The sequence below is a fragment of the Oncorhynchus keta genome, chromosome 12 (genome assembly GCF_023373465.1).
Source record: "Oncorhynchus keta strain PuntledgeMale-10-30-2019 chromosome 12, Oket_V2, whole genome shotgun sequence".
Taxonomy (NCBI): Eukaryota; Metazoa; Chordata; class Actinopteri; order Salmoniformes; family Salmonidae; genus Oncorhynchus; species Oncorhynchus keta.
Window position 1 is genome coordinate 18,236,766 of NC_068432.1, and position 13,812 is coordinate 18,250,577.

General features: G+C 43.2%; 1 protein-coding gene across 13 annotated transcripts in view; it reads left to right on the forward strand.

Moving 5' to 3' along the window:
- Positions 1 to 13,812, forward strand: part of LOC118391049 (neural cell adhesion molecule 1-like) — a 320,476-nt gene that overhangs the window by 268,517 nt on the left and 38,147 nt on the right. For all 13 annotated transcript variants that reach the window (XM_035782008.2, XM_052457770.1, XM_035782012.2 and 10 more), the window contains 4 exons: positions 264 to 448; positions 6,023 to 6,119; positions 7,092 to 7,259; positions 12,122 to 12,247. In XM_035782008.2, coding sequence (XP_035637901.1) covers positions 264 to 448; positions 6,023 to 6,119; positions 7,092 to 7,259; positions 12,122 to 12,247 — 576 coding nt within the window. The remainder of the gene's footprint in view (positions 1 to 263; positions 449 to 6,022; positions 6,120 to 7,091; positions 7,260 to 12,121; positions 12,248 to 13,812) is intronic.

Here is a 13,812-nt window from a genome sequence, read left to right on the forward strand (position 1 = left end):
AGCACATTCAACTATGTAAAGAAAAAAAAGAATATTTCATTAATTCAGATCTAGGATGTGTTATTTTAGTGTTCCCTTTATTTTTTTGAGCAGTGTATTATAGTATTCATTATAGTGTTTTAGCTATGTACAGATGTCTAGTGCAGACATAACATTTGTTTGTTTTTTTACATTTTTAAGTCATTTAGCAGACGCTCTTATCCAGAGTGACTTACAAATTGGTGCATTCACCTTATGACATGCCCCTCTCCGTGTTGTTGCAGATGCTCCCAAGATCCAGGGCTCTGTGACAGTCTACACCTGGGAAGGGAATGCAGCCAACATCAGCTGTGAGGTGCTGGCTCATCCGGGAGCCTCAGTGGTGTGGTTCAGAGATGGCCAGCAGCTGTCTAGCACTAACACCACCAACGTCAAGATCTACAACACACCAGCTGTCAGCTACCTCGAGGTATGGTACAATAGGGATATGAGGGCCCCAAAACTGTGTGTACAGTAAGTGATGAATGATATCACATTTTTAAGAATGCACTCCATACAATGTAATGCCAAACATAGTCTGGTTCCTGCATAGCATGCATGGCTAAAACAAACGAGACTCCCTTGCAGAACCCTGACATTTCTGCATGCAGTGATTCGATAACAAGTTTGCTGAAAGCTTAATTTTAGCTGTAATCCAACCAAAGTAGAGCACCCATTTAATATACTGAAACTTCCTAATGATACCAGGGAGTAATTGACTGCTCAAGTTGAGACGTGCTTAGGCTGACCAATTAAGTATGACGGTAATGTTATCTCGCAATTAACTGTCAGTGAAATGATAGCACACGGATGTTATATCACCATAATACACCGTGGCTATTTTGTGTCAAGGTCCCTGGAGAGAGAATAATTGTTCGTATTAATTGTTGATGGCATAATTCTATCTGAGGTACTTTAGAGACGCTTTTATGTAACGTGAAATACAAAAATACAACTGGATATATACTGGTATGTGTTTTTTTCCTGAACCATTTTGGTTTAAGTGCCTTTCTCAAGTTAAATAAAGGTTACATTTTTTTAAAATCTATCATAAATAAGTGCCTTTCTCAAGGACTGTAGTTGCAGTTAGAGCGTTGTAACCGGAAGGTTGCTGGATCGAATCCCCGAGCTGACAAGGTAAAAATCTGTCATTCTGCCCTTGAGCAAGGCAGTTAACCCACTGTTCCCCAGGCTCCGAAGACATGGATGTCAATTAAGGCAGCCCCCCACCTCTCTGATTCAGAGGGGTTGGGTTAAATGTGGAAGACACATTTCAGTTGAGTATATTCAGCTGGACAACTGACTAGGTACCCCCCTTTCCCTTTCCTCCTGAGATTGACAACTACCTGTTGGTTAATACTATTACCAGATGTTAAAACACAATTCACCTAAGGCAAGCTCAAACTGGGTAACGCCAGCAGCACATATGTGACCACATTTCCCAATTGAGACTTATGTACCATTTCCAATATTGGATTTTCTGTACACTTCACAAAAGTACAGACTCCGAGCTTCAAACGGGTATATCATACACTGCAGTTGGGTGGAAAATGGAACAAGGGATAGGTGGCCTTAGTATCCCCAGGCACACCTGGCTACATAATCATCTGGCTAAGTGGAGTCTTTTGTTTAGACATGTAGCAAGCTAGCTAGCTAAACAAGTTCATGAACCATAATCCCAACCCATACAGTTTAGCAATACAAATGGATGGACTAAATGAGATCCGATTTATAACGTTAGCTGGCATTAGATACCAAGCAACTAACATTAGCTAGCTAGTTAGGTTTAATGTTGGCCAAAACTGTTGATCTTCCTTTCTTCCCCATCACTGTCATCAGAAAACTCTGCATTGTCTGGTGCAATGACAGTTGTTCAGTGACATTGCTATCATCTTTTCAAAACATCTGCGGTACACTGCTGATCAGTGAAGCCCCCAATTATGTTATAGACCAGGGGTCTCCAACCTTTTCTAGCATGAGAGCTACTTGAAAACATTTCTCCTTAAAATATATTTTATAGCTTTCAAATAGGCACATTCTCCTCTTCTCTGGGTCCTTGGTGTACAAGCGATGTTTTTTCTGTCAATATACCTGGTAAAATAATGGTTAATAAACAACTCTAAGGGGCCCTATCAAATTAGCTTTTGTATTTTCGCTTTTGTATTTTTGTACTGTTCGCTGCTCTGGCCCCCCAATGGTGGAACAAACTCCCTCACGACGCCAGGACAGCGGAGTCAATCACCACCTTCCGGAGACACCTGAAACCCCACCTCTTTAAGGAATACCTAGGATAGGATAAAGTAATCCTTCTCACCCCCCTTAAAAGATTTAGATTCACTATTGTAAAGTGGCTTTTCCACTGGATGTCATAAGGTGAATGCACCAATTTGTAAGTCGCTCTGGATAAGAGCGTCTGCTAAATGACTTAAATGTAATGTAAATGTAATTTTCCAGAATTTTGTTTTCTGTTTTATTTTTCCTTGCTTAAATGTTTTTGTTTTTGACTCTCAATATTACAATTATTCATAGAGAAACAACAAAAAATGGGTCCATGTCAATGCTTAAATCACATCAGAAGACCAATTTTGAGGTCTAAACCAAAAATATTTGAGTGTCATTCCCATTTAATTTCCCATTTAGAAAGAGAGGAATGTGTCAGTCTAGGGACGTTTCAGCCTACTGCTGCAGCACATGTCATGGCAGAGTTTGCAAAATGATGACCACCCAATTGATACAAATAATGATGATATCTTTCCGTCATGTAAGCCCACTTTGCAGTTAACATTTAATTGAGAAGGTTTTTGCAGAAAGTCTTTCTGTCTAGATGTTTATCATTACTAGCATTCCTAACTGGCTACATACTGAGTGATAGACACATGTGTACACAAAACAGACAGACCTGCTGGATATTAATTGGCAGATTTGTTACGTTTGGCTTTTTAAGGCAATAGTGGCTAACCAGGTGTGTGGTAATGCCAATGTGGCTTTGTTTGGATAGTAGCCAGGAGCTTGTTTAAGAAAGTTTGCAATGGGACACATGTAGAAAATGCATGTCCTTTCAGAATTGCTTGGCGAGCCACTCATATGTGGGCTGTGAGCTACTGGTAGCTTGCGATCTACCTGTTGGAGACCCCTGCTGTCAAGTGTCAGTGTGCAGCGGTGAGGACGGAGTCAGGCGCAGGACACAGAACTGAGTAAAATAACGTACTTTACTCGAAAAGAAACAACCATAAAATTCCACACAGGGAAAACACACCATAACACAGAAGTCTACTAACACTCAACAAGGAACAATCACGCACAAAACATATTGGGAAGAGGGTAAAATAGGGTAAATAATTATAACGTAATGGGAACCAGGTGTGTACAATCAAGACAGAACAAATAGAAAAAGAAAAAGAAACGTAGATCGGTGGCAGCTAGAAAGCCGGTGACGACGACCGCCGAACGCCGCCCGAACAAGGAGAGGCACTAACTTCGGCAGAAGTCGTGACACCTGCCTGTTATAGACAGTAGCCTGTGGCATAGTAAAACAATCAGAACCCATCTCGCAGCATGACCAGCCCCTCCATTATCTTAGCCATTCAAGGCTAGCCAGGAAGGATCCTAAAAACGTTTTAATTACAGATCACCTACAAGTTGAATATTAAGGCACATGAAAGTTCACTTTTTTTCTCACTTGAGAGCTCCAGAAACACATTGTTTAAAAAAAAACAAATGTCAAAATCAAATTTTCACATGTTGTATTTAAATGTCACGTATTTTTAATTTAGAGTTCACCACACATGTGAATTGCTGTTTCACATGTTAAGAACTTTCACATGTGAAAATCAGATATGCAGTTTCATGTGTGAGAAACTCATGTGAAAATCTCAAATTCACCTGTGTAAATCTAATTTGCAGTTTCATATGTGTAATTTGCAGTTTCACATGTAAAGAACATTCACATTTGAAAACTCATGTGAAAATCTCACTTTCACATGTGGAATTGCAGGTTCACATGTTTTGGTGAAATAGTGTTATTCTCCTCACATGTGAAGAGGTAGTGTTAACATATTGCTGTAGCAATGCAATTGCTATTTGTAATGTAATTCTGTTAAGGTAACTTAGCCTACCTGAGTATAATAATCCTAGTGTGTTAAAAATGATTATTTTGTATTTCTGAGCCATCCATTCGGATGTGTTACTGCTGCAGGCGCACACCTCTCTTCATACATTGGTCAGTAACTGTTGGAAGAAGAACAGAAAAGCGAATGCTATGTGTTTCCCTATTTATCCTTTTTAACATGTAAGAATTTGTGCTGTCAGTTAATCCAATTAACTCAAGTTAGTGCACACATTTTTTTGTTGCGCATTGTCTGAAAGCGTTTAACATACACTGAAAACATCCAACATACATAATCTATACAACTAGAAACAACAATGTGATGACAAAACAAGTTGACTTTGAGGTTAAAGAAAGTGTGCTTGTCAATTTACCAGATTTTTCTAATTGTTACTTTGGACAAAATCAAAACAGCAATATTCTTACAATGCTTTTTGTATTAATTTAAATAGAAATTACAGCTCAGTTTGAGCAAATGATACATTTGTGATTAATCACAGCAAATCCTGCGATAAACTAGATTACATTTGAATCGTTTGACAAGTTTAGCGGACATGCGTCAGTCATGGTTGCTCATGGTCATGTGATGAGGTAGACCTGCCTGCAACTTAAAAATTAGTGTTGGCCCTCTTGGGCGGGTGGTCAAGACATTGGCACAGAGAAGAATGAGACAGATATTTCACTGGAAGTATAAATGTGAGGCATCCACTTACTACCAAATATCATAGTGAGAGGATGCCCAGCAGTGGTAGAAGATGGATTTTGACTGACATTCTGCAAGTTTTCTCATTGATGAAACATTTGATCTCAATACAAGCTTTGTAGAGAGAGCATCGCTGCGAAGGTGGAGTCATGCGTCCTTCAAAACATGACCCACCTAACCGCGCTCATAACACCTGCCAGCTTAACTCATAAACCAGCCGCACCAATGTATCAGAGGAAACACCATTCAACTGATTCCCGGCCACGGCCGTTTGTTTGCACAGCCCGGGAAATGAACCCAGGTCTGTAATAATGCCCCTATCATTGCATGCGATGCAGTGCCTTAGACCGCTGCGCCACTCTAGAGGCTCTCAATACAGTTTTTTTTATTCCCAAAACTAAAATCTGCTATGAACAGATTGGATTAAATTGCGTTGTTTAGGAGTGCAAAGGCGAATTGAGTTATTGCACACTTCACAGAGTAGGTGTTCTCTAATGGGCAGATGCATGCTAAAACGGGCCAATAGGTTCTCACTAGCTCGTGCTTTGTTCTGCCCACTATGACTCATCTGTTCCCATTGGAAACGACAGGCTGTGGTCGATCTTGGTTAAGTTATAAAAATCTTTGACAGTGGCGTCTGTCGTGGGAGACCCGGGTCCTAATCTCGGCATTTATAAAAGCACACGTGAAACTTGTTGGGAAACCACAGTCAATGGTTGCGTCCCAAATTGCACCCTATCCCCAATATAGTTCACTACTCTTGACCAGAGCCCAAGATTCTAAGTATTCTAAGCTTTATAATGAGAATAGGGTGCCATTTGGTATGCAAGCATTGAGTCTGTTCCCAGGACCTGGGTGGACACAGTCAGCATGCATAACCTTCTGTGCGGAATCTCAGGCAGTGAGTGTGCCCATTCAAAAGTGGGTTTCATGCCCAGTGTCCCCTGAACCTAGAACGCTCTCTGTGGCAAAGAGGCCTGTATGACCCGCTGGCACATTTACCTTAAGATGCCTGGTTAATGGTGCCACCAGAGGGGCCCACTGCCCCTGTTACTCAATCATTTTCGAGCAAGACGTACGCCAGAGGTGAGGAACAAAGAGCGCTGCTAGCACCATGGCGATGAGATCCTCAGTAATCAACAAGACCATCTGGGGTAAATCAGATCATTGAAGGAAAAAAATAAATCTTCTTCCAGGTCACCCCAGATTCCCAGAATGACTTTGGAAGCTACAACTGCACAGCTACCAACATGATCGGAGCAGAGTCCAAGGAGTTCCTCCTGATCCCAGCAGGTCAGTCAACAGGGCTTACTCTGTGATACTGTACACTGATTTCCCTTCAGATGATTCATATGTATTCATTATTAAAACATTTGATACTGTATAGCTGAACAAATATGGCAATAGGAAGTTTGTATTTTAGTTAAATGGAAGGTGCATATAGTACAGCCACACAGTGTCGTTAGCACACCTTAATTAAGCAGCTTCAACCAATTATTTCTGGAACCGTTCAGAAGTTTGGTCTCGATTTTACTTCCGAAACCACAAGTATTTCTGTGTCAGTTTCATACATCACATCTGGAGGTCAGCATAGGGCTTTTAGCTTCAAGATCAGTTACTTTTCAGTTGTTAAGGTGAAATGCAATTGTGATTTAAAAACATAATGGGTGTAATTTCCAGGGCGTTTACAAAGACATTTTGGCGTTAAGTACACATTTAAGGCTGCTATTTTTGTGGACTATAAAGCAGTACAGACGTCAAGGGTAGTTGGACAAACGTTATTTTATTAATCTGCAACACAGTGGTGACTGCCACTTTAACACATTTGTTAGTGAAGTGGCACTGTGCTTGTGAGTGCACCAATGGAAGAACCATTCTTACATTTTTTAAAGCCAGTTGAGAAAAAATATGGCAGATTTGGCTGTTACAATTGTTTCCCTGTGTCCAGTATCAGTAAACCATGTGTGTCTCAGAATATCACCCCAACATGTTCTTGCCAATATAATTTGGAAGATGTAATTCGGATAATTCCCTTGCAGTTGGGACATCATTTCACATGTAGCTCCCGTTGCCTGTAGTATCATGGGACTTCCAAAACCTTAAAACCGTGATTGGCTGATCTCTTCATATATGGCCTTTTGACTGGATGAATCCGGGCACATTTCTCTTTATATGATTGGTTGAATCCTTGAGTCTGATTGGCTGCATATCCCGTGGGTCTCGAGGGCCAGGATTTAACCTGTATGCCTCTGTGGTGTTGTGTAGATGTGCCGTCGGCACCCGCTATCGAGCGAGTGGAGCCCTTCTCCAGCACCGCCGTTGTGGAGTTTGAGGAGCCCGATGCCAGCGGCGGCGTTGCCATCCTCAAGTACCGGGCAGAGTGGCGCATGCAGGGTGATGACTGGACTGGCAGGGAGTACGATGCAGAGGAGGGTGAGTTGTACACACACAGACACACACACAGACAGACACACTGAGCAACCCACCACAAAATGACATTGCCAGTAGGACTCCAAGTAGACTAGTTTATGCCAGATGGTTGAAATGTGAACGTCAGCCTTCAGTTCTGAATAAGGCCCGTTTGTTGAAACATAACCTAGTGTCAGAGCATTATTAATACCTTTCATATTGAGTCTTAGCCAGTGTTTTCTTGGAAGAGACAAATCCATCTCAATGGGATAAATAACATGTAAATAAAATATCAAAACCTATGTGAGCTGTTGGGGTTGATATTAGAATTGAATTGTCAGCACAGTGATTCAGCCAAAATGACGACAAACACAAAGATGCACTAAATAACCAATCTGTCGGGGGCTGACAGGCCCTCCTTCCTGTCGAGTATATGTGGCACTGTGTCTATCTGTTGGTCTGTCTGTCTTATCCATGCTCACATGGGATATGTCAGCAGATTGTTGACAAGCTGTTCTGTCAGCCTTGAGCCCAGCCTGACACACGCACACACGAAAGAGCTGGCTGACACACACACACACACACACACACACACACACACACACACACACACACACACACACACACACACACACACACACACACAGGAATCCCTTCTAGCACAGAAGCACACAAACTTAAAACAACTTGGTTCACACACATAACGCCATGCCAGCACACAATCACACGGTGTAAGGCCTGCCGACAAATGCACGCAGATATCAAATAAAATCAAAGTTTATTTGTCACGTGCGCCGAATACAACAAGTAGACCTTACAGTGAAATGCTTACTTACAGGCTAACCAATAATGCAAAAAAGGTATTAGGAGAACAATAGGTAAGTAAAGAAATAAAACAACAGTAAAAAGACTACATACATACACCGGTTAGTCAGGCTGTTTGAGGTAGCATGTAGATATGGTTAAAGTGACTATGCATACTGTATATGATAAACAGGGAGTAGCAGTAGCGTAAAAGACAGGTTGGTGGGTGGCGGGACACAATGCTAATAGCCCATTTAGCCAATGTACGGGAGCACTGGTTGGTCGGCCCAATTGAGGTAGTATGTACATGAATGTATAGTTAAAGTGAGTGTGCATATATGATAAACAGAGAGTAGCAGCAGTGTAAAAGGGGGGATGTTGGGGGTGGGGGGCGCACAATGCAAATAGTCCGGGTAGCCATTTGATTACCTGTTCAGGAGTCTTATGGCTTGGGGATAAAAACTGTTGAGAAGCTTTTTTGTCCTAGACTTGGCACTCCGGTACCGCTTGTCATGCGGTAGTAGAGAGAACAGTCTATGACTGGGGTGGCTGAGGTCTTTGACAATTTTTAGGGCTTTCCTCTGACACCGCCTGGTGTAGAGGTCCTGGATGGCCGGCAGCTTAGCCCCAGTGATGTACTGGGCCATACGCACTACCCTCTGTAGTGCCTTGCGGTCAGAGGCCGAGCAATTGCCGTACCAATGTTGCAGCTGTAGAAACTTTTGAGGATCTCAGGACCCATGCCAAATCTTTTTAGTTTCCTGAGGGGAAATAGGCTTTGTCGTGCCCTCTTCACGACGGTTTTGGTGTGTTTGGACCATTCGAATTTATTGTTGATGTGGCCATCAAGGAACTTGAAGCGCTCAACCTGCTTCACTACTGCCCTGTTGATGAGAATGGGGGCGTGCTCGGTTCTCCTTTCCTATAGTCCACAATTATCTCCTCTGTCTTGGTTACGTTGAGGGATTGGTTGATATTCTGGCACCACCCGTCCAGGTCTCTGACCTCCTCCCTAATGGCTGCCTCGTCGTTGTCGGTGATCAGGCCCACCACTGTTGTGTCGTCTGCAAACTTAATGATGGTGTTGGAGTTGTGCCTGGCAAGGGAGTACAGGAGGGTACTGAGCACGCACCCCTGGGGAGCTCCAGTGTTGAGGATCAGCGTGGCAGATGTGTTGCTACATACCCTCACCACCTGGTGGCTGCCCATCAGAAAGTCCAGGATCCAGTTGCAGAGGGAGGTGTTTAGTCCCAGGATCCTTAGCTTAGTGATGAGATTTGAGGCAACTATGGTGTTGAACGCTGAGCTGTAGTCAATGAATTGCATTCTCACATAAGTGCTCCTTTTGTCGAGGTGGGAAAGGGCAGTTTGTAGTGCAATAGAGATTGCATCATCTGTGGATCTGTTTGGGCGGTTGCAAAATGGAGTGGGTCTAGGGTTTCTGGGAAAATGGTGTTGATGTGAGCCATTACCAGCCTTTCAAAGCACTTCATGGCTACAGACTTGAGTGCTACGGGTCTGTAGTCATTTAGGCAGGTTGCCTTTGTGTTCTTGGACACAGGGACTATGGTGGTCTGCTTGAAACATGTTGGTATTACAGACTCAACTAGGGAAATGATGAAAATGTCAGTGAAGACACCTACCAGTTGGTCAGCACATGCCTGGAGCACACGTCCTGGTAATCCATCTGGCCACACAGGCTTCAAATCAAATCAAATTGTATTTGTCACATACATGGTTAGCAGATGTTAATGCGAGTGTAGCGAAATGCTTGTGCTTCTAGTTCCGACAATGCAGTAATCTAGTTGACAATTCCAAAACTACTACCTTATACACACAAGTGTAAAGGGATAAAGAATATGTACATAAAGATATATGAATGAGTGATGGTACAGAGCGGCATAGGCAAGATGCAGTAGATGATATAGAGTACAGTATATACGTATACATATGAGATAAACAATGTAGGGTATGTAAACATTATTAAGTAGCATTGTTTAAAGTGGCTAGTGATATATTTGACATCAATTCCCATCAATTCCCATTATTAAAGTGGCTGGAGTTGAGTCAGTGTGTTGGCAGCAGCCACTCAATGTTAGTGGTGGCTGTTTAACAGTCTGATGGCCTTGAGATAGAAGCTGTTTTTCAGTCTCTTGGTCCCAGCTTTGATGCACCTGTACTGACCTCGCCTTCTGGATGATAGCGGGGTGAACAGGCAGTGGCTCGGGTGGTTGTTGTCCTTGATGATCTTTATGGCCTTCCTGTGACATCGGGTGGTGTGTATGTTGACCTGTTTTTAAGGTCTTACTCATGCCGGCTACGGAGAGCGTGATCACACCGGAACAGCTGATGCTCTCATGCATGCCTCAGTGTTGCTTGCCACGAAGCGAGTATAGAAGTGATTTAGCTCGTCTGGTAGGCTTGTGTCACTGGGCATCTTGCAGCTGTGCTTCCCTTTGTAGTCTGTAATAGTTTGCAAGCACTGCCACATAAGACGAGCGTCGGAGCCGGTGTAGTATGATTCAATCTTTGCCCTGTATTGACGCTTTGCCTGTTTGATGGTTCGTCGCAGGGCATAGCAGGATTTCTTGTAAGCTTCCGGGTTAGATTCTCGCAACTTGAAAGCGGCAGCTCTACCCTTTAGTTCAGTGTGAATGTTGCCTTTAATCCATAGTTTCTGGTTGGGGTATGTACGTACAGTCACTGTGGGGACGACGTCCTCGATGCACTTATTGATAAAGCCAGTGTACTCCTCAATGCCATTGGAAGAATCCCGGAACATGTTCCAGTCTGTGATAGCTAAACAGTCCTGTAGTTTAGCATCTGCTTCACCTGACCACTTTTTTTTTATTGACCGAGTCACTGGTGCTTCCTACTTTCATTTTTACTTGTAAGCAGAAATCAAGAGGATAGAGTTGTGGTCGGATTTACCAAATGAAGGGCGAGGGAGAGCTTTGTACACGTCTCTGTGTGTGGAGTACAGGCAATCTATATTTTTTTCCCCTCTCGTTGCACATTTAACATGTTGATAGAAATTTGGTAGAACTGATTTAAGTTTCCCTGCATTAAAGTCTCCGGCCACTAGGACCGCCGCCTCTGGGTGAGTGGTTTCCTGTTTGCTTATTTCCTTATGTAGCTTGCTGAGTGCGGTCTTAGTGCCAGCATCTGGCTGTGGTGGTAAAGCCACGAAAGTATAGCTGAAAACTCTCTAGACGAGTAGTGTGGCCTGAAATTTATTACAATATACTCTACTTCCTTAGTTTTCTTGCACCAGCCGTTGTTTACAAATATGCACAGACCGCCCCCCCTCGTCTTACCAGAGTGTGCTGTTCTATCGTGCCGGGTCAGCGTATGTCCCGATAAGTGAATATGCATGTCGTCATTCAGCCACGATTCAATGAAACATAGGATAATACAGTTTTTGATGTCCCGTTGGTAGGATATTCGTGATTGTACCTCGTCTAATTTATTGTCCAATGATTACACGTTGGCGAGTAGTATTGACGGTAACTGCAGCTTTCCCACTCGCCTTCTCCGGGTCCTCACGAGGCATCGGCTCTTTGACCTCTGTACCTGCTTTGTTTCCTCTTGCAAAAAACAGGGATGTCGGCCCTGTGGGGTGTTTGGAGAATGTCCTGCTTGTTGTGGAAAAAAATCTACTCATGGACTAGAAAATACACACATACATACACAGAAACAAACATAACCAACCTCAACATATGACTTTCTCGCACACCCTCGCCCCCACACACACAGGGTCAAGCAATACACCTCCCCACTCACTCACTCAAACAAACGAGAACGAGCCTCCACGTTCGCTCATACACAAGAAACAGTCATGCCATCACACCCCCTCTCCGCTCACAATCTTCTCCACCACACTGCCTTGCTCCTGGAAAGAGAGGAGATCAAAATAACAGCCAGCACTCTGTCCTGTCCTCTGCTCTTTTTAGCACAGGCCCTACCATCGCATTACTCTTCCTAGACCCATCCAAGACATGGGTTTCATCAGCCAGCCGGGTGACTGGGTCTGTGATGAGTAGCTTTAATGGAGCTTTCTAAAACCCTTTTTCCTCCGACAGGCCTGAGCATGATCACCATCGTTGGCCTGAAGCCCGAGACCTTCTATGAGGTCAAGATGTCCGCCATCAACGGCAAGGGCGAGGGCGAGAGCAGCCCTCCCCAGAACTTCAAGACTGAGCCAGTCCGTAAGTGCCTCCCTCCTTCCCTGTTCCCTCCTGCTCCCTCCCTTCTTCCCTGTCCTTCCTGCAGAGCGACATCACTCACCTGACCGTAATGCTTTTCCTCCCCATCACCACCTAGTGCAGTCTAGCCATCCAGCCACGACCACCCCAAGCCCCCTGCGCCAAAGGCATAATGCATCCCCCTTCCGATCTCTCTGATAGATCAGCCACTCCACTCCGGGGATGCATTGCCAACTGACCCCAGACTGCGTGTCTGTTTGCATGGAAGGGTTGGGGAAGGAGGGCTAGGGACCTAGTGCTTCATATAATGGAGGGTGAAAGGGGGGTGCAATCCTAGTTTCTGTACCCCCCTCCCCACACACTGCTCCTTGTGACCATAGTGTCTGTGTGTTTGTCACGGTTCTTCATGAGGACTACTGAAGTTATCAGAGCATAATCCTTTGTCATTTTGAGATTTTCTCTCTACAGATATTTGATGGATCAATGAATACTACTACCTAATAATTGATTGAAAGGATTTTTGTGTGAACATCACTTTGAAGCATCACTTACTACACAACCATCACTGAAGCATCACTCCTGGAAATGCTTAAACTTCTAAAGCATAGTGAATTTGGAATAAAACCATTCATTATACATTTGCCAATATAATGGAATATCGTATGGAATAATGGTATCTTCAGATAAGTCAACACTGAGGGTTTGTTATTCTGAATCTCAGATGCCGTCACGAGTAAGAAGAGGTTGTTTCAGCGCATTATCGCTACGGAAAAATCCAAAAGTCAGGCAGTGAAAATATTGTTATACTTCTAGAGTAGCACGGGCATAGTGAGAGACAAATGTACTTCCTGATTAGTTTATAATTGCTCCTCTTTTTGGCTGTTTTAAGGCCACTTTACACAAATTAAGTAAGTGGAAAAAACTTGGAAGAGCTGCTTAATGAAATAGCATAATATTAATCTGGCGAAATTCACACACTGCGATAGCCATCCCAAAACACTGGTGCTGAAGGAATTAGAGAGTTGGAATGGAATAGCCAGCCCATCTTTTCTCTTCTCCCTCCTAGTTTGCCAGTCGTGCTGCTTGAAGTTGCTGTGCTGGCTAGTTATAAAGGTTTATTCCGTTCTGATTGAACACATTGTATTTAAGGCATGAATCAGTCTGATTCTGTTCTGCTTCTTGCCACGCTTCCATCTGTGCTTTAAACCTTCTGCTTCTGCAGCAGTCACCCTTAGCTGCTGGATTTACCCTTTTTTCAGTCTGAAGTCTAGAGGGATGCCTTGTCCTGTTATTACTTCGTAATTTGGAGCATTGAGTACCTTTTTTAAAATCAGATAAACAGTGATTTCATAATGCTCTGGATGTTTTCTTAGCTTAAAAGTACAGTGACATTATTTTAAGTCTATCCAGGATCCTTAAAGAGCAACTCCCCCACTTTTCAACCTCATATTCATTATCTCCAGAATCAAACCAGTGTTTACATATATGAAAACAGCGTATTTGTTTTGAAGGAAGAAAAAAAATACGTTAGAATGTTATACCGAATGTCATCATCAAAAGTTTTTTTT